A 24,347-nucleotide genomic window follows, 5' to 3' on the forward strand; every position below is an offset into this window, starting at 1 on the left:
CCGTTTCGGGGATTATAAGGAAAGGATGAGCCTGTGTGCTCAGACTGATGTTAAAAAGAGGCTTGCAGTGAGACACCATGACAGGCAGACACGTCCTCAGAAGTGGACGTGTCTCACAGCGAGGGGACAGACACGCAGAGCACCAGTGTGCAAGATGAAGTGACACAAGAGTTCGTAGATCTGCGTTTGCTGCACTGCGAACAATAAATGCATCTACAGCAGCAGCCTATAGTGTATATTCTAGAAGAATCTCTCTCTGCACAGCCGTCAGCATGCAAGCTGTGACCCCCACGTACACACACCAACAGCTTGTGTGAAGCTGAAGCACGGAGGGAAATGCTTCCACGTATTAACGCGCTCACAATGGGAGCTGCCAGAGGAATTCAGTGCTTTGCTAAAGCTCACACCACGTCTTTTCATCAGAATCTGGCAAATATTTTTCCCTTTAGGCTACCGTTGCTAGTTTGGGAGTGTTGAAATTCTCACCGTGGCCTAATGTACAAGTGCCGAACCGAGACAGACTGCTGGGACGCTGCGATATCAGGAGCCCAGATAGCAGCAGATTGCACAGCGAACAGACACAAGCCTACACCAGCGCTTCATCCTCTAACTCCCTCTTCTCCTCCACACACAGTCACATATTATTTCTGTGACCTTTTCCCATATATTCTCTCACCACATATGCACACACCTCCTATCTTGCGCCTCTCCACATGTATTATCATCTCTTGGAAGCCACAGGCGCCAAATCTCTGGCTTGGTGTGATGTTAATGGGAAAAATAAAATGAAAACACTGCTATCATACAGACACACAGCGCCATCGTTCCTGTCTCACTCTCCAACATGCTGGATACACATAGACCACTCACACGGCCTTCACACACACACACACACACACTCGGAGGCCTACTCAGACAGACCGAGCAGGTTGGACTCCAGTGAGAAGGACGTCCCCCCATGACTCTCCTCCTGTTAGCCAACAAGTCCTTCCGTTAGCCAGGAAGTCACCAGGTGGGCCCTCTAGACAGGAAGTCCGTCTGCACGACGACGCTGATGGTAAGAAAGCCAACGTGCTACAGGAAAACATGAGCTGCTGTCCTAAGAGTCAACCATTCAAAAGAAACACTGCTTATCTCTCTTTTTTTAAGTCTTTTCCATGTATTACACGTGAGGGCCGCGCGTTTATGACTAATTTAGCTTCAGTTAGCGCTCCCTGATGGTTTACATCCACCCAGGGCTGCAGATATCAACTATTTAGGTCAAGTCTTCCACCGATTAATCGACAGAGGAGAAATGGTTTTGCTTCCTTAAAAGAGCAGGAAGTAGTAAAGTCTCCCAAAATAAACAACCAACTTCTTTCTGTTTTTATTGCTTTTCCCAAACTCTGGACTTTTATTATTTATCATCACTATCCTCCCCCCTCCCCCCAGGAGTGACGGTAATAACCACCCGTGTGAAAACACTGCGTGCTGTATGTAGTCACATAGATTAGACAAACAACGACACTCAGACTTTGTCTTATTTTCTGTGTCTTTCTTCATACAGTGTGGAGATTAAACAAATAACCACAGCAGCACAGCGGACATCCACTGAATAACCTGCACAGCGCTGTCAACAAGCTTTAAGACCGGTCCAGCTCAGTGGACGGTGCTGTCCACCCTTCACAGGTGGAGATGGTTTTAGGCACTGCAGCGGTTAAAGTTTGCACAGATACTAACAACTATACTATACTCTAAACACTCTAAATAACATATCTGTGCACTGTGGGTGGAACAGAGACTCTCAGAGGAAAAGAGCCGTTCATTTGTGTTTCTCCTCTACAGGTTTCTCTCCCTTAAAATGTTGAATTCTCTCGTTTTTCAGACACGTTGGTAAAACGTGGCCAAACAGCGTTTTCCTATCACGCACCATGGTCATGGAATAACCTTGAAAAAACTGTTAAACTAGAAACATTCATATCCATTCATGAGTTTAAGAGCATCATAAAGAATGCAGTGAAGGAGGAATGTCACTGTTGTTCTTGAGAGACCAGTATCCTTCAATAGGTGTCAGTCTGTTTTATTGTTTATGTTCTCTTTGTGTGTCATGGATCTGGCTTTTGATTTTGTACGGCTGCTACCTCGGCCAGGTCTCCCTTGTAAAAGAGATTTCTGATCTCAATGGGACTTCCTGGTTAAATAAAGGTAAAATAAAATAAAAAACGTAGAAAGGTAATCTGTATCAGAGATGCTCCGACACACACCTCCAGCTCCAGGATGTGTGTGTCCTGTGCACAGCAGCAGCCCCGTGCTGGACACATGTCCCTCCTGTGTGGCAGCCCTGCCCCCCCCCTGCATGATATTACACTTCACAAATCCTCTCGCCGATGACACTTACGGTTGCCATGCAACATGCCCCTGGGAGTGTGTTTGACGATGTGGGCGGTAATGTTCATGGTGACATCACTTCCTGTGAAAAACAACACCAGTGCATGTCCGCTGACAGCGTGAATGGCAGAAATGTGACAAGTCAAAAATAATCAGCTGTGACACCCAGAAGAATAAAGAAAAAGAGCCGTTATCAGGCGGCTGAATGGGACAAAACAGGGTTCTTCTTCCTCTATTAAATAAAAGCTGGCTGGGCTGCGGGCTTTGCACAACAACAGTGTCACATTACCAGGCAGCAGCTCAGCAGCTAACAACACATAACAGGGCTGAAGCAGCTCTCTGATCCCCATATGGGAAAACCTGAACTGTGAAAGGAGACACTGGAGGGCTGTGAAACCATCAGCTGAGCCCGTCCAGGCACAGAACTCCTCCTCCTCCTCCTCCTCCTCCTCCTCCTCAGTACGGACTTATACTGACTGTGAGCATGGCCTTTACAGGAGCAACACGGCACAGTTTGAGGAAAATTACACGCACACACAAAGCCACATCTTAAGATGGCTCCAGCCTGCACAGGACCACCCAGAGTTTACAGACACACAGGCTCCCTTCGCCTCCACAAGCTGAAAAACTCAGGTGGCAGGAAGCAGGCACACACTTTCAAATCAAGCCTGAGGAGCCTGAAAGCAGCCGGTTCTGCTCTTCAGAGCCCTGATGTAGAGAGATGGAGCCGTGCTCCGGCAGGTCAAACCACACCTGCTGACCCTGGATCACGACACCTCAACTACTGACAGACTGACAGAGCCGTCTCACGGGTGTGTGTCAGTGTTTTCTACCGTGTGTCGCTACAATGACCGCAAACAAGCTGGAGTCTGACATCAAGCAGCAGAAACCCTGTCCTGAACCCACCAGGGCTCTAACAGTCTTCCAGTTTCCATTCATTGTTAGTCTTATTTGGTTTCTGTTCTTGTTCCCGCTCAGTCTCAGTCTCAGTCAGTGTTCAGGGACAGTTTGCTGATTTCAGTCTGGTGTGTATTGTCTAAAATGTTTGGTTTTGTTGTTAGTCTTTTTATTCTAATCTGGGGGGTGTTTATCTGACAGGGGCAGATGAGGAAACCCAGAGCTGGTTTTCTGGTCCAATCACAGCACCCAGTCTGAGTAAACAGACACAGCAGCGCCTCCCCAGGCTGCTGCTGCTCCTCATGTGGACGTAGTTCAGCACTGGATACTGAGGGCCGGGCTCGCTGCAACACATTCATATGTTTTGCAATAAAGTTTGACAAAGACACACGTGTGCTAAGTGTGATGTTGCTCAACAGCTCAGTTCCCACAGTGCCCAGTGTGCTGCACAGGCTGGAGTTCTTCTCCAAGCCTGCTTTAAAAACTGGTTCTGGGTACACGATGCACATGAGCAAATGCCAACGGGTTTGGCAGGAAGCTTTGCAACAACTGCTGTGTAACTTCTGTCGAATCAGAGGAACACAAAAGGAACAGAACTGTAACCAGTTTATCCAAAAAGAGACAGTGTTAGAAAATTAAAAGCTGGCAGAAGAATCTTCATTTCAGAAAAGATATTAAAGGATCCGAACGTGACTTCTTCATGACGTCCACAGTGGTCTGGTGGGATAATTGCTGTGTTTTTTCTGACGTGCTCTTCCATAATTAAAACCATAAGTGACACGAGGAGATGGGGGTGTTGACAGCTCTCAGGTGTTGGTGGGACGCCGCGACGGATTTCTGTTTCATTATTTGGATTCCAGAAATAAAGCACACACACAACATCCTGTCTGTGTGTTCACGTGATCATTTCGTTTCATTTTCAGTTCCCTGTTCCACATTATTTACTCTGTAAAACCGTCCTGATGCAGACACACAATCAATATCTAATTGGATCAATGACATCTCCATTGTAGTACATCCCATAATAAATACCTCAGCCACTTCCCACTCCTCCGGACGTCTTCATGGAAACATCTTCTCTAATTTCACTCTTCGTCATCATTTCATTCAGATGTGTTTCCACCTGAGTGGAGGCGTTTGGTTTACGTCCCCCCCAGGATTTAAAGAGCCCCCCCCCCAGACATCATCCCGCTTCTCTAATGACACCACAGCTGGTCCTGATCCGACACAGCAGAGCCCTGACGATGGTCTACCACTGGCTTCTTCCTCTCACTGATAGCCTAGTTGCCGTTCGGGGCTTGCTTGGCTCCCGTCCTCCTATTGTGCCAAATAACCTCCATCACTTGTCCCCCCAGTGTTGTCCTGCCCTACTTGGCATGCTGCCACTGGGACTGTGTGTGTGTGTGTGTGTGTGTGTGTGTGTGTGAGAGAGCGAGCATTTGATTTTAATAGAATCAGGATATGATGGTGCTTCGCAGACCAAGAGAGCTACGTGGTGCTTCAGCAGCTCAGAGATCTTCATCGTCGCCTGAGTGAGTCTACCTGAGAAATTCTGACCATGTGTGACTGAGTCATCCTCGAAACTGCTGTTAAGTGGTGTGTGTGTGTGTGTGTGTGTGTCTGTTTCTCATCCTGAGGGGCTTATTGAGAGAGTAGTACTGGTTCTTGTCAGGAAATCCCCCTTCTTATGAATGGAAGGCTATAATCTCAACGCTGCACAGCACACAACTGGAAACAGTAGTAGGAGCACCATCAAGCCCCCTCTCAAAGACAAACACTGTATCAGCACGGTGCACATGGCCACACGGGGGATTTCTGCTTTATTCAGCAAACATTTTAAAAATGGCCAACGCTCTGTCTCACACACACACACACACACACACACACATGCAGAAATGTGTGCATTTGCATACCTGCCAACACAAAGACATGCAACACACACCCACGAACATGTTTATGTATCACACACGAGCACATATGAACATGCACACATACACACCCAGTGAGGGATTAAGTAGGAAAACACTCCATTAAAAAACAGCTTTGGCTCCATCTAATGAAAAAGTGAGGGGAAGGAGATTAGACGCCTAGCAGGCAAGCACTGAAATATGAAGAGCTATACGCTGCTGCATATACGCTCGACTTAAACCTCCATTTTCTATCATGTAATTGATCTCACGAGCACCATTTTGTTTGATATTTCCTGCTACCCTGCTGCCTGGCACTAGCAGCATATTTAGAACATGCCCGCTAACAGGAAACACTGGATGTAGGGCTTCGAGCCTGCTGGAAGAGCCTAATTTATATTAGCGAAAAAAATGTAAAGCAGGAGGGGGAGGGAGAAACACAAAGGGAGCGAGCGGCACAGAGCTTTCATCTGATGATTATATGAGGTTATTTTTCAGCAGGTAGGCTGCCTACAAAAGCATTCCCTCTCCAGCCTGCGGAGCGCTGTGATCAGTCAGGCCTGGCCTGCTAAATGACCCCCGCCTCACCCATGGGGAGATTTATTGGTGAATATTCAAATATAGAATCTAAACAGCAGCTTTCTAAACCTAAATCTACCTGGGAGATTCAAATCTGAAACACTGTAATTTACAGCAGAATCCCCTCATCAGACCCCCTCACTACCAAACACACACACACGCTCAGCATGATGAATGTCAGTGAAAAGAGGCCTTTACATCTAAAATGGAGGAGTCAAGTGTTACATGAAGAGAAAAACTAAACTCTCCGCTCAGCACAGACCTCCTCCAGCTTTCAAACCACAATGCAGTCATCTGCTGCACAATTTATTCCACATGGAAATGTCAGTTTTTGAGAGTATCTAACCAAAAATACCCCCCTCCGCCCACGTGCAGAAGCTTCCTCGTTGATTAGTGTTGATTTGTCTGAAGGTTATTAGATGATACAGTCCATGTTTCAGCTTTGATACGAGTTTCAGCACAGATTAAAGACAATCTTTATAACTGATAAACAATGTCACCAACCACAATTCACTCTTAAAGCAGCTTCCACACTTTAATGTCCCACACTTATTGTGGCAGCGCTGGTAAAGCCTTAACTGGTTGTGTTTTTCTCAGAAGGCCCCAGGACCAGGAGCCCTGCTTCGGATGAGAGTGCAGCCAAGAAAAAGATCACGACAAACACATGACGTCTGCTGGTTCGGCTGGCACAGAGGCTGGTGAGTCCATATTTTGATCATCTGCTTTCATTCACGCTCCTCATCACTCACACAGATTTTCCATACGACGCCTGAACTTTCTCGCCAAGCGTCGAGCAAAGTAATGCAGAAGGCTCTCGGTAACAATCAAACTGAACTGTAGTGATGACAGCACAGAGAAACACCCCCGTACATTTAGGATAACCGTCCTGTCTCAGCCTCATTCCTCACTTAAAGAAAGGCTGGACACAAAGGAAGAGTGAGCACAGCGCTCTGCACACACCCTCAGCGGAGCGGAGGCTGAAGTAATGACTCCAGCGGAAGGTTAGAACCTCTGCAGCCGAGATGCATCAATATTTTATGGGGAGATCCTGGGTGGTGTACGCATATGAGCGGGACTCTCCTCCTCCTCCTCCTACGCCTCCTCTTCCTCCGGTACCAATCTCTCCCCAGAGCATCTTGTCATCATGTGCTCAGGCTCTGCCGTCCCTCACCGCAGCCGCACGGACACACAGTCCAACGGCCAAACACACCAGCTCTCAGAGTGTGAGCACCACCAGCGCTCCATCACTGACACGCCATGATGCAGCCAGTCGTCATTCTGAGTTACACTTGCTGCAGGTGAGCTACAGTCACATCACAGTTTGCTCTGCTAGTCTGGAGGACGTCCTCCTGTCCATGCTTTTTCATGATTTTACTGTACAGCCACTCTGAAACTGGTCCATCTGCCTACTTATCTTAATTAAAGTCATTTTGCTGGATAAATCCAAAAGCAAGTGTTGGAACGGAGGGAGTGTAATCAGGTCATGTGCTGCTGAGGCCGATGCCGTAGTATTTAGTTTTACTTCTCGTGTTTACATTGCAGAGCCGTGAGCCCGACACTGATTATGCTCCCACTTCTCATGAGTCAAGGCCCCGAGCTGCCGGCCCTCTCCGGAGCACAGCACAGGGCTATCATCTCAGCTTTTTAGAATTCATAATAAAAAGCCAGGTGATCATTCCACTGTGAGTGGAGATTTTTTCCACTTCAACAGTCATCAGGAGTCACAGTTATGTTGGTTACTGAGGCCTTTAGGCTTCATGGTTAAGTACAGCTCTTTAGAAGACTGGGCTCCAGAATGTCTGTTCTTTATTGTGCAGTTTTCTAATTCGAAGAAAAGTGAAAGCTCTATTAGCGTGAGCGGTGTTGACACCTCAGATGAGATATTCACACACTCCTACAAGCCTTTTCTCATATACAGACTGAGCTATACGTCATCGCCGCCTCAATGGCTTTTCTCGATTAAAACAAAGGGATCAGGACACCAAGCAGGCGCCACAACTGGAAACCGGTGATCACTGCAGCCTCATCCTGTTAACGACCCCCCCGTCACACGTATGTGACCTTTTCAGCAGTTTCACTACATGTACGTGATCTTCAGGAGGACAGTCTACACCGGAGAGATGGTAAAGCCTGAGCACACTGAGAGCACGGCGTGTCTGCATCCTTTAGAGTCGCTGTGCTTGAAAGAGGTCAGTGAAACCCAGCGTAGTAGCATTAGTAAACCTCAAAGCAGTGAGAGACTTGAACTAGAAGAGTTGATTTAGAGAGGAAACACACGCAGAAACAAAGCTCCAAAACAAGCTCAGAGGTCACGGTCATGGCCTGTGAAACGTCTTCTCTAAGACCGTGCCAGTCTGCCATCCCATCGGACTGAACCAGTTTGGCGTTTTGTAATGGCTGACATGGGTGATGTAATGAAAACGCTTTGAAAAGGTTGGCTGAGACGATATTAGGCTCCATAAGCAGGCACGCTGCATGCACCCCGATCTGTTGCTTTTTCTGCATGTAGGCCAAGTGTGGTCACACTACTGGAAATGGGTCACAGCTCGTTACCTTAACAGCGAGGATTGTAATCAGTGACACCTCTGAATGGCAAAAGGCTGACCGACTGGCAGCTGCCTGCAAGACTGACAAAGTCCTAGATGGCATTTGATTAAATACTGATGATTAAATCAGCGAGGTGGTTAAGGAGGGGAGAGGATCTGGGCGTGCACTGACTCACCAAGGTGCAGCCGAGCTTCCTGATCACAAAAGCATGCGGTCTCACGGCGTGATCATGTGATCAAACTGAGCAGCTGAGAGCTACTGTCACCGTGTAAAGACCTCCGGCTGAGGCTGGACAGCCAGCGGGACTTTATCACAACCCTCTCCTCCATCATCTCACTGTCCTCCCAAACATCAGCGCCGCCACAACTTTCTCATTATCACACACACACACACACACACACACACACACTGTAAATTAATCCATTATCTGCTGCAGCGTTCTCTCCTCTGCCCAGCTCCTCTAATGATTCATCAACACAGCTGCCAGCCTCGTATCATAGCTGACCACCGTCAGTCACTCTCACGCTCGGCCTCCTCAGTCATGGTTAAACCTGACGTCGCTAGTCTTCGGTGTGTTCTCTATACGCTCCCCTCTTCCCTCAGCTCCCCGCCTCGGCCCTCACATCTGCACCAGCTGATATTGCAATAGCTCGTGTTGGGTGTGGCTTAGAGCTCCACTCTGCTTATAGCAGTTAAACAGGGGGAAGGGAGGCGGGCGGCTCGCAGTATCTATACATCAGCACTACTTACTCTGCAGCAGCACTGTCTCACATGTAAATGCAGCCTTTGTTTGCTCCTCCCATGTCTATGCCAACGACTGAGCCTGCTTTATTGTTATGGCGTGCAGTAAATTCTGTTGAACTTTGAGCTTCCGTCTTGGCAACACAGGCAGAACGTGTACGCTAGTAAAACAGTGCAGCAGTGCACAACAACAGGACGGCCATCAGATGTTCGTGATCCATCCAGGCAGTGATTCTCAGCTCAAACACAGCGGACTCTTAACAAGTTAGATTTTTCTAACAGGAGAGTTCAGAGCAGCGAATGTGGCCTCTTAAATTAAACACAACATCAGACCGTCTTATGTCAAAAAACTCTCAGCCATCCTTTTAAAACCTTCAGACTTGATCAGATTTCATTTTGTTCACTAGCTGCTCTTGCTCCTGTGCTCTGTCACACAGGAACACATACTGGACACTCACATGTTAACTAGAAAAACGAGGAAGAGACTCCAACAGCTTCTGTCCTTATTAGGGGAAATCTGCTGTGTTGAAAATGAATAAGACGTTTCTCTCCACTCTACGAGGTGCATTTGTCTGATTATTGCCATACTGTGATATCCTATACTGTGATCATATCATCAAATCAACCGTTTATTGCAGCACAGTAAGTCCACTTATGCAGTGACAGGCTTCACCTGCTGCTCTGCCATCACTGGGGCTCATTAACGTTGGAGTGGTTTAGTGGGGCCTGATCGAAGCCCACTGGATTATTCTACCAACAGCAGTATTGGAAGTGGGGCTACATACCCGATCTTGGCCTTCTGCTTGGGCTTGGAGGAGGGGACGATGCAGGCGTTCCTACAGTCCTTCTCTTTGGACCGTGCCTTGCCATTTCCTTTGTGGCCGCGGTCACGGTGGGTCTTGTACTGCGAGGAAGAGCTGGGGAAGCTCTCCGGGCTCATAACTCTGGGGATGTTCTTCTCCCCCCGCTGCCGGGCCTTAGCAATAGCCTCCGATATTATCCTGTTGGCCTTCTCCTGCTTGTCCTGTAGATTTGTCTCCATCTGATGATGCGTCCTCCGCGGCGTCCTCTTCTCTGATGAGGAGCTGGATGAGGATGAAGACGATGAGGAAGAGGAGGAGGACGATGAGCTGCTCTTCACTGGGGGACTGAGGACCCGCACCTGGCTACCGGGACCATTAGCGTTCTTTCGAGGCTGCGGAAAGAGGCAGAAAAATAAAGGGAATAAAGTGAACTGGTGCTCAGCACGAGGATGCTGCTCAGACATGAATGCTACTGACAGGACGCCACCAGCCTCAGACTCAGACGTGCTGTGTGCGCTGTAGGAGGACACCCGGTGACACCCAGACCTGTAACGATGACACTTGACCTTTGAAGCAGAGCTCCGTGACTGAGGCTGATGTTGTAGCTAAAGATGAGCAGCCAGTCAGGTGCTACGTGCTCGACTACAGGTCTCAACCCCCTGGTCACATGCATGTCTCCACACACGGCACAGAGGCACCGAATAAGCAGTTTTCTAGCTGAGCCTTTAAACACATCCAACCTCTAAGACCCCTTCTCTCTGTAAAAAGATTAAAATAATGTATCGCGTATTGTTCAAAACACCCGTGTTCGTATTTTGCAACATGGAACGTGTGGTGATATTAGAGGAAGCAGCCGTACAGAGCGAGGCTGTTATTTCTAGCTGCTAACAAACAGACGAGGCTGTGACAGAGGCGTGTAGCTCAGCTACCAGGTGAGTAACACGGGCAAACAGTGGTTTTCTTTGCAGGAAATGGTGCCAGCATGTTGCTTATTGAGCAGCGAAATGGCATCTGAGAGGGCAAGTGTGACAGCCGAAATACAGGAAGCCACTCAGTGCAGCCACACAGTGCACGTGTGTGTATATGATGCACAGATTCAGTGCTTTTTGCCATGTGGCCACTGCCACCGTCCCTCAGTCCTCCTGAAGCTTGTTGCTGCCCCCGTCTCAGATGCTGGGGGTGGGGGGTGGACCTGTCTTGCTCTGCATGATGCTCACTTCAGCCTCCCGCTGTATGTAACTCTAGCGGCACAGCTTCAGCGTGAGAACGGCCAGCGTCCCCCCCAGGAATTAATTTAGATCGGGTGGAGAGGACTGAGAAACTCTGAGAGCATGTGACGGGGAAACTCTGAGAGGAATTCTTTAGGTGTAAGCTCTCCGAAGGTGGGGTAAACAGTGGCTCAGTGCAGCAGGTTACCGTGAGCCGAGCAGACATAAATAATCCAGCCTGGCTGATACATGATAATATGTGAATAATAGATGGCGTGGCTGCGGTTATGCCTACACGAGCGCCTGGTGGTGGGCCTGGAGCCCAGCGGAGAGGGAACCCATAAATGGATGACCTAATCTAAAAATGTGTTGCGTATGCCTACACTGCTCAGGCGCGGCCGCTTGCTTTTTTTTCCACACTGCTAGCTAAATAAAGAGAATTAGCTTGAACCTCGGCAACAAAGTGGGGGGAGGGAGTTGAATAACTGTGTTTTTCCCCCTTCCTTCCAAATGAATCACTACACACACACACACACACACACACACACAAGAGCTGCATTATGATTTTCACGTGTGCGACGCTGCTCAGGCTATTAGGAAGAAATTTACTGGCTCATGCTGGAATGTTCTCATTCAAGTTAATGGTAAAAAAAACAGGGGGAGGGGTTGAAAGTAATGCTAAAGAGTGGAAGAACATGAGGGCACATGAAAGGAGCAGCAAGAGGGAGGAAAAATATGAAAACAGGATTGTATCGGAGAGCCGGAGAGAGAGAGAGAGGGAGAGAGAGAGAGGGAGAGAGAGGGAAAAGATAAAATGCACCAAAAGTGCGAGCACCGCAGCTGTGTAATACATCTATAAATAACTGAAATTACAGCCTGCCAGCACTGCAGTGATTTCAATCTCTCTAACAGCACGTCGTCCCATGAAGACGGAGGGGACCATCACAGCACACACACACAGGCAGGCTGAGCTCCATTTGGACCGGCCGGCCAGCTCAGCCTCGCTCAGCTCTCACCCCCCCGTTTCCACATGTAGTGAGCTCTGCTGACTGACAGGTTCAACTCATGGAGGACACACTCACACACACACACACACACACACACACACACACACACACACACTCACATGCACACACACACAGCATGCACTGTACAGCAGCTACAGCGCAGGGCAGCTCGGAGAGAGGAATTCAAAAGGAGGATGGGAGAGGGATGTGTGGAATGAGGAGAGCGTGGGGGTGGGGAGGAGGAACACTGTAACTCCAGTGTGCCTTGATAAGGTCCAACACAGCAAAGCAAATGAGTGTGGAGGGGAGGAAAATAAAGCAGCAATGAGTTCAAGATGGCGGCAGTGCAGCATGAGCCAGTAGCAGAGGAGGTTGTTCAGTTCCTGCCGGCCCCTCCTCCTCCTCCCCCTCGTCCCTCCTCCCTCCCAGCTCTCAGAGCAGCTCACTTACCCTTCCTCTTGGCCTCTTCACTGTAGACATGGTGCTTTTTTTCTCCTTCCTCTTTCCTCCCCCTCTCCAACCGGCTAACAAAAGCCTTGCCCTTTCGCCGGGTTTTTTCTCTCTCCGTTGCTCGCTCACGCCGTCTCTTACAAACACACTCACTCTTTCCCTTTCAACAGTCGTTTTCTCTCACTCTTCCTAGAGCCGTGCGTCCCCCCCTCCCCTCCCTCTCTCCTCTCGTTTGCCTCCCCTCCTCCTCCCCGGTCAGCTCTTCTCCTCAGGCAGTGTGAGAGCGCCGGAGCTGTTCGTCTCCTCCTCCCCCAGCGGGCAGGGCTCAAGAGGAGCGCATGGGAGCTCTCTCTCTCTCTCCCTCTCTCTCTCTCTCTCTCTCCTCCCCCCCTCTCTCTCCCTCTCTCACCCTCGTTTGTCTCTTCACAGGGTGATGAGGGAGCAGCGCTGTGGGCGGTAGAGGAGGTGCGTGGCAGTCCAGGAAGCTCTCATTCTGCTGCTGCGTGCTGCTTCACCGCCGTCCGGCTTCACCCAAGTCTCCCTCTCTCCCTCTCTCCCTCTCTCTCTCTCTCTCTCCGTGTGTGTGTGTGTGTGTCAGAGTTGCCTTCCCCTGCCTCCTCTCTCCTCCCCTCTCATTGATTCCTCTTTCCGCTTGCCTCTCGTGTGTGCTCTCTATACCTCTCTGAGCCCTTTCCCTCCTGTTTCTCCTTCTTTCTCGCTCTTTCCGCTCTGCCCGTTTCCCCTTTTGCGCCTCTCCTCGTCCTCTTCACCAGCCAGGATAAGGTAGGTTACTCCTTTTATTACACACAAAAAGGCTTTTGTGTTTGCTTGCGTGCTTGTTTGGCCGGTTGTTTTTTCCTCCTCTTTCCCACTTGTCTTTTTCCTCGTCCTCCCTCGCTGCCCTCCCCTCTCCCTGGCTGAGGCGTGTATGGCGAGCTCGAGACTCTGGCAGGCAGAGCGGCGGAAAATGAAAGCACAAAGCAGCAAAATGCATCAGCATGAATATTAGAGATGTCGTTAAAACCCAGACTCGTTTTTCTCTCTCTCTCTCTCTCTCGCTCTCTCTCACTCACTCGCTCTCACTCACTCTCTCTCTCTTTGTAAGGAAGTAGGCCAGCAGATGGTGCTAGCAGTTATTACATTAACTTTCACAACTTAACCCCCAAAGTACTGGATTCACCCACACCACAGACTGTCAGCAGCGGAGCTGTTTTCGTCCCCGTGTGGGCTCCCGCCTGTGACGAGCCCATTTATTTATGGACCAGCATCACACAAAAGGCCAGATAACAAACACACAGCTAACTCAGAGGCTAAAAATGTGCTCCTGACACAAGCAGCACACGAACCTGCAGACAACAGGAAACGCACTCTCTCCCCCCCTCCCTCCCGAAGCCGAGCAGACACAGCCCAGAGTCTCCAGTGGTGAGTTCACGCACTGTGAGGTCGAGGCCTGGTCACCCTGCTATGACGTCTGACAAGAACTTCCAGGAGGGGAAACTGGGATGTGTCCAAGACACGCAGCTCTTCCTGTGCACCGGAGGAGATCTTCAGGAGCGAGCCATTCTTTCAGAGGACTCCTGACAGCATGACGCCATGTGCACCGGCTGGCACATGGTACTGGGAGTTATGCAGAGACACATGGCTGGCCCGCAGCCAGGTACAGTGCACGGCACTACTGGATCAGCCTGAGGTACTGACAGATACCCCATCAGCCTTTAAAATCTTTATTCACTTCAGGCAGGCTTCTCTCCCGGCCAACAACCTGCTCATTTTTCATGCTGCTGAACACACCAGCTCATGGGAGTCAGTTTGACCACATCTGATCCAAAACATCAACACTTTCTGAGCCTCAACATGTTAATAATTTGCTCCTGACAGGTGAGGCTGACTGCAGGCTGTTGACCAGAGGAGATTAGCAAAGACAACACAACACACGCAGTGAGACATCACCGAGGATCTTCCACTATGTCTTAAAGAGCAGAGAACAAGCGTGCATCTCCAAGGAGCTCTGTTATTTGGTAAATACGAAATGTTCTCTGCCTGTTATTTTGTATTATTTCTCTTTCACTCTGTTCCATTGCACAAAGCAAACTACGCTACACGCTGTGAGTTTATTCTAGTGTGGTGTGAAATATGTGGGTGAGTGTGTGTAGGCTACAGCACAATATGGCTTTACACTGCATGATGAACTGAATAAAGTTATATGCAACTGACCAGCTGGAACGGTGTGGACAGCCTTATTCTAACTGTGTGTGTGTGTGTGTGTGTGTGTGTGTGTGTGTGTGTGTGTGTGTGTGTGTGTGTGTGTGTGTGTGTGTGTGTGTGTGTGTGTGTGTGTGTGTGTGTGTGTGTGTGTGTGTGTGTGTGTGTGTGTGTGTGTGTGTGTGTGTGTGTTATGTGACCAGGATGAGAGCTGTTGGCACTCAGGTGTCATCGTGGCAGTCGACTTTCTCTTGCTGTATCTGTTCTGTGTGTGTAGTTTTACATTTTACAGCCTTATTTATCAGACACAGGCACCTGTCATATGTGTGTGTGTGTGTGTGTGTGTGTGTGTGACAGTGCCAGTCCTTCCTCTGTGTGTGTGTGTGTGTGTGTGCAGCAGCATGCATCAGATCCACCTGCTCATCCAGGCCTTGGAGTTTGGACTTTAAAGCAGACCACATGCTCACCAGGAGCAGAGCAACAGTGTCCTGTCCAAGCTAAACAGATCTCCTGTCAGATAATGGCCTGCAGGGAACGGCAGCACCTGGGGGGGCTTTGACGACACACGCTCGGCCTGTACAGTCTCTACTACAGTGACACAAACGGGCAAAATGAAAACAGAAGTGTGTCCGTCATTACTGCGTCTGTCAGAGGAATACACAGTAGTACATGTACCAGCTGCCAAATGCAGTCTGAATAAATCAGTGCTGCAGCAAACACACTATTTGATGTGTAAAACAGGCGACATTTAGAGAGTCAGACGACGCCTTATTAAAAACACAGGCTCTTAGCTCCAGCGCTAGCTGCTAGGGACAATAAAACACTCTTCTTCACTGCAAAGGTTTGTTTGTGTCCAAAACGAGAGCACAAAAAGGAGAAAATAACAGTCAACAACACGTTTCAACGGTCACATGGCAGCCAGCCACAGCTCCTTGGCAACTAAACAGTTAATATGCAAACGAGCCTGGCAGCTCTGTGTGAGGGGGAGTGGCTTCCTTTAGGGACAGATGAGGGAGGGAGGAGGAAGAGGAGGGGAGGGCAGTAGAGGAAGGGGAGGGCAGTAGCAGAGCTGGTGAAAAGAAGTGTGTTCGTGTGTGTGTGTGTGTGTGTGTGTGTGTGTGGAGGCACAGGTGTCTGTCTCTGAACACTCCATTACTTCCTCATCAGAGGGACTGTATTAGTGCGCCACTGCTCTCATTTCTTGCCTGTACCGCCGTGAGAGTCTCTGCTAACTCACCATTAGGGAAATGAGAGCTGACGACTGAAAATGACAAGATGGAGCTTCAGAGTGAACACACACACACACACACACACACACACACACACACACACACACACACACACACACGGATGAAACCCGAAGCCAGCTGGAATATAATGTTGCCCAGCGTTAATGGCAGCATCGTCCACGGTGCCTCACCTGCTCTGCTTCCACATTAAGGTGTGTAACAGTGCTGGCTGAACACTGGTCACAGACCCTGCTGTGGCAAACAGGCCGTCACATCATCTTATCCAGTCTGACACCATTCACCCTTTTTTTTTTAAATCTATTTTATGCTTGGTATAGTAATAGTAGTAAATAGTAGTTTAGCTTTTTAACTGACAACATTACGGCTCGGATCCTGTGGTCAGTAACTCCCAGTGACTTTCCCGCTGCGACAGAAGCTGAAAAAGGTCTGAAGGTGTTAAAGAGGCAACAGGAGTTGAGCAGATGTCCTCAGCTTGCTCATTTAGTTTGATCACCAATAATCCTAAAGGTTTTCATTTAACAATGATATGAAAGAGTGTGCTTAATCATTTATGCAAATCCTCATGAATGATTGTTGTCGCCAACTGATTTTCTATCATTTAACTCATCAATTAATTGACTAGGATCTCCAACAGTGACTACCAGCTGATTAGCAAATCAAATGAGGAGAGACGAAGAAAGAGAGAGAGAGAGAGCTGAAGAATCATTTATCTTATCTGTGACTGTCTGGATGCTGCGTCCATCCAGGCTGATCAGTCCTCACGTCAGAAAGCTGTGCTTATATACATGTTCTCTGGATGCTGTCGGACATATTGGAGAGGAATGCTGTCTGCTTCACCTCCAACCTCGGCTGATCCTTATCTCCCTTTTCACGTTTCCTAGAGAGAGCTGTTTGCTAAGAATAGGCTTTACTTGGCCTTTAGCGTTTCTCACAGACGCCTCATCACCGGATCTCGTACCTATGGCTCTGTGAAGATGAAACGCGGAGTGCACTCTTAAGACTAGGTGTGAAAGAAGAAAAAAAAAGGATTAGGCCCTGCTAATTAGGCCCACGGCCACAGGCCAGAACGCAGCCACGGCAGAGTGTGAGGCAGCGGCAGGGTTGATAAATGAAAGGGGACATGATGCACAGCAATGCTTCCTCAACCAATTAAATACAGCGCCACGCATTAATGATCCTTTATCCGGGGCCAAGAGTAACAGTAGCGGGGCCGAGCACGGTGCCCTCTGGAGAAGCTGCTCACAGTCTAACACAGCATTATTACCAGAGCGAGGCCCCGCGATGAACCGCACACGGAGGAGGACCACAAGCTCACAACAGAAAACAGTGTGCTCGAGCTCTGAGGCGTCATCTGAAGGAATCCTCTGACTTATGTGTTCATGCTCGTCTTGCATCCATTTATCCTGGTCTGTGACCCAGGACCCAGTGGTGGTTTTTAGCAGGATCTGGCCTTAATTCATGCAGCAGCAAACCTTTGTCACCATCCTCCCCCACACCACTGCTGGCCAGCGGCCATACAGTCTGATACAGACCGTCAGGGTTTAGGATTCTCCCTGAGGTCAACACGGTTATCAGACAGCACGGCCAGGACTCTGTCTGTGTGTGTGTGTGTGTATGTGTGTGTGTGTGTGTGTGTGTGTGTGTGTGTGTGTGTGTGTGTGTGTGTGTGTGTGTGTGTGTGTGTGTGTGTGTGTGTGTGTGTGTGTGTGTGTGTGCCTCTCTAGGAGACATTCATGGTTAAACACACACACAAATAATCACAAATAGAGCTGCAACTACCGACTGTTTTCATTGTCAACTACTCAGCTAATCTGTTAATAGACTGATTGTTTCAGCTCTAATCACAAAGACAAACCACACACACACACACTTACAGCAGACTCCTTCTGTGCCCATACAGTAAGCAGTGCTCTGGATACAGCTATCTAAGCAGTCCGGCTGTAACGGGCACGTCCCCCCCATCCCCCCAAACAAAGCCAGCCTATCGGCCCTTATTACAGAGTCAGCTTACTGACTCTCTTATTTAATCAGCTTCAGCTCAGACGAGCCACTGTTTTGGTGGTAAAGAGGGCTTGTGACCCACGAGAAGTGTTCCAGGTAGAGCATGTTGTTCCGGCTATGACAGCATCGAACACTAGGGGGTGACTGTGAGGAGAGAGCAGGAAGGCACGGAGCCAACACCTCTCTGAGAGCTGCCTGTCAGATCGCACTCAGAATACCACCACGTTTTAATGCATTTCACTGCTAGAACACACAGAGGGGACGTTAAAGAAGGAAGGAGCAGGTTGTGATGATAATGTGCCTTCTGTCTAATTTGTGTGTAGGTTCAGTCCGGCTTCCCGGTGACGCTCGTTTTCTCGCAGACCCCCGTAAACAGCAGCTGTGACGTCGGTGTGAGGGCTGAGTGCAGCCTGAGCCTGGCTCTGTGTCCGTCAGGCCCAGCGGCTGAGAGGAGCAGGCAGTGATTCTAACTAGGGCATCTGCCCTTCCTGCATCGTCAAGTGTCAGCTCAGAGGGCGGCCGCTCAGCAAGATTTCAGGTGATATTTTAAGGGCTTGTGCTGTGTGCAGGCACTCGTGAACATGAGCCAAAGTGAAAGCAAGAGGCCGTCCATCCACAGAGGGACACCCTTCACTATTAGCAGCTGACTCCCAGATCTGACACACTGAGGGTCCTCTGCTGTCCACACACACACACACACACACACACACACACACCACTCTGTGCAGCTCTTTCCTGTTAAATAAAATATCAGAGCAAGTCAAGGTGGTGGTGAAGCTATCACATACTGACACTTGTGTCTTTTCACCCCGACAACATTTGTTGAATTGCTCCGGAGCAGCAGCAGCTGCCTCACAGAGAGGAGGGCTGACTGGAGGTTTCACAAACCTTTACAGTACTTCTAGTTTGTAATAAGTAGATCGAATCGATCGGCCATCGTTTCTATCAGCGACGCCAACACTGGAGACACCAAGGGCTTTAAAAACCTTGAAATACAGCAGCAACGAGGTCAGACGGGACAAGAAACCCGAGCTCGTGGTCTGATCAAACAGGTTCTAAAAGCCAACAGTACAGGCAGATTAAGCTAACCACCTAATTTGGTGATAAAACCAAATGCTGCTGCACCTTTAAGGTCGGCCACAGTCCAAAGCTGGAGCGCAGACAGGAGGTCAGCAGGAACACGGGCCTGTGGACCGAGATGGAGGTCTCTACGACGCAGCCCGTGGAAATAAGATCCATGCTGTAATAAGGTGGAACTATGCTTCCAACTACACGTGAGGTCTCCTCATTCAGAAATCTGAATCTGATCAGAGATCTGAGTTAGCGAACAGAATCTGACTGATCCTTTGAAGTGAGACTCTTCTCCCAGTGCCGTGCACTTGAAAGCAGCACAGGTGGCCTCTAAAGAAGTGAGCGTTTGGCAGGTGCTGCATCATTCATCTGCCCCAGAAGGGTTCAATGTGTTGTGCATATAGAGGAGCTCAAGGTTTGCGTGTACTGTACACGCTGTGTCCCAAACAAAACGGCGGCTGCTCTGTAACTGTGGGGGTTCTGAGTAATGACGCGGCGCTCCCTGCATCAGAGATGGCTCAGCAGGTCAGACACCAGGCAGGGAAGTGAAGCTGAACTGTGCAAAACAAGCAAGCGGATGATGCCATTCATTAATGGGAACATCGGTGCACGCTGAAGAGCAGAGCTCAGAGGAGGTCCCTTAGGATGGGAGAGAGCGAGAGGGGGGAGGGAGGGAGGGATGAGGCTGAGGGGAGCTCAGCGAGGGGGGGGGGGGCTTACTGCCAGACCTTTACAACTCCTTCATTATTGAAGCAGTGCAGAGTGAGAGCAGGGCCAGAGCCTGCGAAAAAAAAAAAGAACACACACAGAGGCAGAGCGGGTGTGTAGTCAACCTGCAGCCTGCACGATGTGATGGAGAAAGGACCTCCCCCCCCTCCCATCCCACCCCCGGCTCTGATTTCCACCTCCTGCTCGGTGTGAGACAGGTGTCTGCAGTGAATCTCTGCTGGAGCAGCACGGGCCAGAAACGAGGGCTTTCTGCCACCGAAGCAGAGACAGCACTGAACAGGATCACCTGGATCCTGCTTTCAGACCGGGATCAGAGGCGTGCAGAGGTGGAGCGCTGCCGGTAACATAGACACACCAAAGCTACTAAACTACAGCGTTCATCATTTGCCTCTTTGAATTTATTCTCAAGGTGAAAGTGATCAAAGCAGGCTGCTCTGGCCTCTGCTCCCCTTCCTGTGTCATCCTGGGTGTGATTGTTTGGTGATCTGAGACAGAGGGCTGTCACAGGTGGACTGGACTGTTTCACCGTCCTTCAGCTGCTGCAGTTCATCCCGCTGGGACAGTAAATATTGAGTACGGCCATCGCGGTGACAGTCAGAGCGACCGGCTGTGAGACAGAGCAGACAAACAGCAGCGTGATGACAAACACAGACGAGTTAATGCTGTTCACGAAAGCAGAAAACTGTGCTTAAAGGCAGCGTCTGGAGCTTATTTTAGAGGATTTTAGGTTGAATGTGAAATCATCACAAGAGCCTGACAGCAATCAATAAATGAAGCAGCAGAAAAAATGTGTTTTTCGGTGGCTGTCACAGCCCCGTGTGGGCACGGCACCTTATCAACATCCCCTGATAATTACAGACAGTAACAGTTTATCCTTGGTGATGTTTGATCCCGGCTTTTCTTCACACCCTGAAAAATAATCTTCCCTCATCAGTTTTGCCCCTTTTAGATGATTTGATTCAATCCGACACAAAAACAGCATTTTTTAAAATCAGACTTTGATTCAAAGCTGATTCAATTAAGATTAAATCTCAATTAAAATGTCCTATTTTCAGCTGTATGTTAATGGAGGAGTTATTTTTACTGGCAGTAACTAACTGGCTGGCAGTTCCTTGATTTAATTTCAGACACTAAGTAGAAAACACGGTCAAACGTAACCTGTGAGCAGCGGTGCACGGGGCACATCTTGTGGATAATTTGGATCAGCCGTCGTGTCGTATCTCCGTCTGAGATGATTGCATCGGTTTCCTGACACCACACAATAATTAATATATAATGTACACCCTTGTAAGTTCTACTTGTTAAATATGTGGTTAAAACATTTATGAAAAACATAAAAAATCCGTAGGCACTCATAAGCACTTTGTCCCCGAGGGTGCCAACGTTAAACAGCTAAATAAAATTTTTATTACAAATAACCGTTCAGATGTTTTAATCAGTAATCCCCCTCAGTGAAGTGGAGGTACTCAGCGTGTGAAGCCCGACACTCGAATGGCTGCTGTGTGACCCTCATGTCTAGATTTCTCAAGAATAAAAACACACACTCATTTGCAAGAAATGGAACCACTTTGGTGAAACTAGTGGATTGAAACATCCTTAACGGCCGTCCAATAAAATCTGTCAATGAGTCTCTTCTGAACCTCTACCGCCAACATTTTGTTGGTTTAGAAATGCACCCTGCTGAGCCGGCGTGGCGGAGCTGTAGCTCAACGCACTGCACGCTGCTGATGACAGACTGATGACGAACAGGTTTAGAAAACTGGAATACTTTCCACAGGAGCATAAAGTGTGGGTCCTACAGTGGGACACTTCCCTCACAGAAACACAGGGTCTATGAATCAAGATCATCCAGAGAGGGAGACCTGGGGGGCCTTCACCAAAGCCTCAGCTCCACTAAGATGTGATGACGACGCTCAGTTTTACTTTATTTTCTCTTCACACACGTTCAAACTGATGATCTGATCTGGTGGTTTAAAGCTACCCGCTACAATCCTGCTCTGCCTGTGTCGTCTCCAATAAAATCATCATCACAGAAAGACGCTGACGGCGTTTTGGGTGAGACAACTGCTCTGTCAACAGAAACTAAGTTGTAAATAGAAGCGTGACTCCCAATAAACAAAGTCTCCACTTACAACACGGGCGTCCATGGCAACTCCCTGATGACTTCCTACTGACAAACCTGTTTGCTGAACCTACAAATCAGTAACCAATGAGCAGACTGCCGTCTCCGCGGACAGCGTGACCGACATTACGTTCAGTCAAAGTCAAACTGTGGTGAAGAAAGTCATGGATCAGTGGGACAGGCTAACTTTAACCAGCGTCGCTCCAGTTAGCTTCAGTCAGGCTTTACTTGATATTTAAAGGTTTCCTTCTAGACTTTCTCAGACAGCCCCCCCCCCTGAACATAAGACAGTGTCAGTTGTACACACAAGGGCAAAGGGGTCATTAGCCTTCATGCCTTTTCTAATTTCCTGTCTTGCACCCAACACTGAGGCTAATTTACAACTTTTTCATGCCTCCATAGAGCCTCCAGTCTTTCTCATTCCCTCTGTGACAGTCCAGCCGCCCCGGTCCCCCCCCACCCCCACCAGTCAGAGGTTAACACAAGTTCAAGGAGGTTGCCTCACGTCACAACCAAAAAACTGCATTCCAGTCACACACACACACACACACACACACACACACACACAGAGGGAAGAAGCTCCACATTTGACCGCTGAGCAAACATTCACACATCCATCAGCCCGAGAAATATTCAAAGCCATTTAATCCCTGGAGGAGGAGGCGAGAGAGAAGCAAGAAAAGCCGAGCAGAAGAGCACACTTTAAATTCAGACCTACTGTGCAGTCTGGGCTGGCAGCGTTCCCACATGCTCCCGACACACTCGGTCCAAGTACAACTCCCTCCTCCCCCCCAGCTCCTCCCCCGCCGCCTCCGCTCCTCCCCTTCCGCCCACAGCAAAGACCGCCTGACTTCCTGTTTACCTCTGACCCTCAGCTAGCCCCCGCCCCCACCCATCTCTGGCAGGCCTCCAAACCGAAAGGCCGATGAGGCCGGATGCAAACAGTCAGAGAGAGAGAGAGGGGGAGGGAGGGGGAGAGAGAGAGAGAGAGAGGGAGGGAGAATGTGTGTGAATGAGACAGCCTATCACCATGTGGCCACTGAAGCAGCAGGTTTCCCAGGGGTGTGTGTGTGCATGCATGCGTGTGTGTGTGTGTGTGTGTGTGTGTGTGTGTGTGTGTGTGCTGCATGTGGGTGGTGGGGTGAGTGCTGGGGTGATGCACGGTGTCAAGTTTCAGGGCTGATTATGGCATTGCCTGCCCAGTCTGGTTGGCTGGTTGGCTGGGAGTTATATAAACCTCAGAGAGGTCAGGAAGCAACAAAGCTAGCATGTCACACACACACACACACACACACACACACACGCACACACACACACGCACACACACACACACACACAGCCTAAGTTGCTTACTCGCGACACAGCTCAGGGGCCATGGTAGGGTAGACAGGAGCAGCCATACCCAGATAATAAATCTTGGGGGGGCACCTGCTCTGTGTCACCGCTGGGGGGTAGGATGGGGGGGTCTGAAGCCTCAGGTCTGATGAAAGAACAGGGCACAAACTTCCCAGCGGAGGTTAAAGTGCAGTGAGGCCGGTGACGTCACACAGGAAGCACCTGACAGGAGAGAGTCAGCCTCACTGACGTCTACTAATGTTTCAGGCTCCCTGTTTTCTGATTTATTTATCTGCAGCAGCAAATCACCTGCTTCCACAACTAATGAAGGAGGCATTCAGGAGCGCTGTCCCAGGTTTTAGAGTCACCAGGCTGCTGCAGTGCTGTTGAACACAGTGAGTGATGCTCCTGAGGTACCAAAGGGCAGGACTGACACCAGCACGGTGGTTTTAATGTGCTGCTGCTGCTGCTGCTGCCGCCCAATGAAGAAAAAACAGTTTCACTTTTGCCTTTGGGGCTCAGCTTAGTTTGTAGCCATATATAACTCAATTAAATCCACAGTATGGGCTGTGATCAGGAGTAGAACATAAGGAAGTCTGCCAGTGAAAATGGACCTCGAATTAGACTAATCAGACTCTCCATCTATGTTTCCAGGGAATCCTTAACCAGCAGGTGGGTGATAAATATTACAACAAGTAATACTGTAGGATGAAGTAGTAGATTTTCTGGGACTCCAACTGAGAAACCATTTACTGTACAGACGATGTAAACGTGTTTACTGAACCACGTCTCTACAGAGACCTGATCCACGTCTGTGCACAGGCCTGAAAATAGATTTTTAAAACATGACAATTGTTTTATGAACTGCTCAGTTTTTCAGAATTTAATGACTATTTAAGTATGTGATGAATATTGACCCTTCCCCAGCCAAAAAGGTGTCCCACTCCTCCAGCCGGTACATTAATATTATCTGCCCCCTCACACAGCGGACACACTGACCGCTGGCTGGTCGCTCACATGAGGACACGTCAGCACCACCGCCCAAACCCCGGCGGTCCAAAGATGCTCCTGAGATGATTCATGGGACGGACTAGAGTTCTGCACACATCTGGATTGTGACCCGTTGGTTTT

At 49.1% G+C, this 24,347-nt stretch overlaps 1 protein-coding gene and 1 long non-coding RNA gene across 8 annotated transcripts in view; one reads left to right on the forward strand and one right to left on the reverse strand.

Annotated features, from left to right (window-relative positions):
- Positions 1–24,347, reverse strand: part of chd9 (chromodomain helicase DNA binding protein 9) — a 63,674-nt gene that overhangs the window by 32,103 nt on the left and 7,224 nt on the right. For 4 of the 7 annotated variants that reach the window (XM_070828147.1, XM_070828138.1, XM_070828185.1 and 1 more), the window contains one exon: positions 9,824–10,233. In XM_070828147.1, the coding sequence (XP_070684248.1) occupies positions 9,824–10,233 (410 nt within the window). Of the gene's footprint in view, positions 1–9,823; positions 10,234–12,506; positions 12,710–22,595; positions 22,642–24,347 lie in introns of those variants that run through there. The other 3 variants (XM_070828164.1, XM_070828172.1, XM_070828156.1) reach the window with 3 other exon arrangements.
- LOC139199167 (uncharacterized) lies at positions 13,171–14,719 on the forward strand. The gene is made up of 2 exons (XR_011584114.1): positions 13,171–14,196; positions 14,385–14,719. It is a non-coding gene; the product is annotated as an uncharacterized lncRNA (long non-coding RNA).

This window comes from Pempheris klunzingeri, chromosome 1 (assembly GCF_042242105.1).
Source record: "Pempheris klunzingeri isolate RE-2024b chromosome 1, fPemKlu1.hap1, whole genome shotgun sequence".
NCBI classification, from domain to species: domain Eukaryota; kingdom Metazoa; phylum Chordata; class Actinopteri; order Acropomatiformes; family Pempheridae; genus Pempheris; species Pempheris klunzingeri.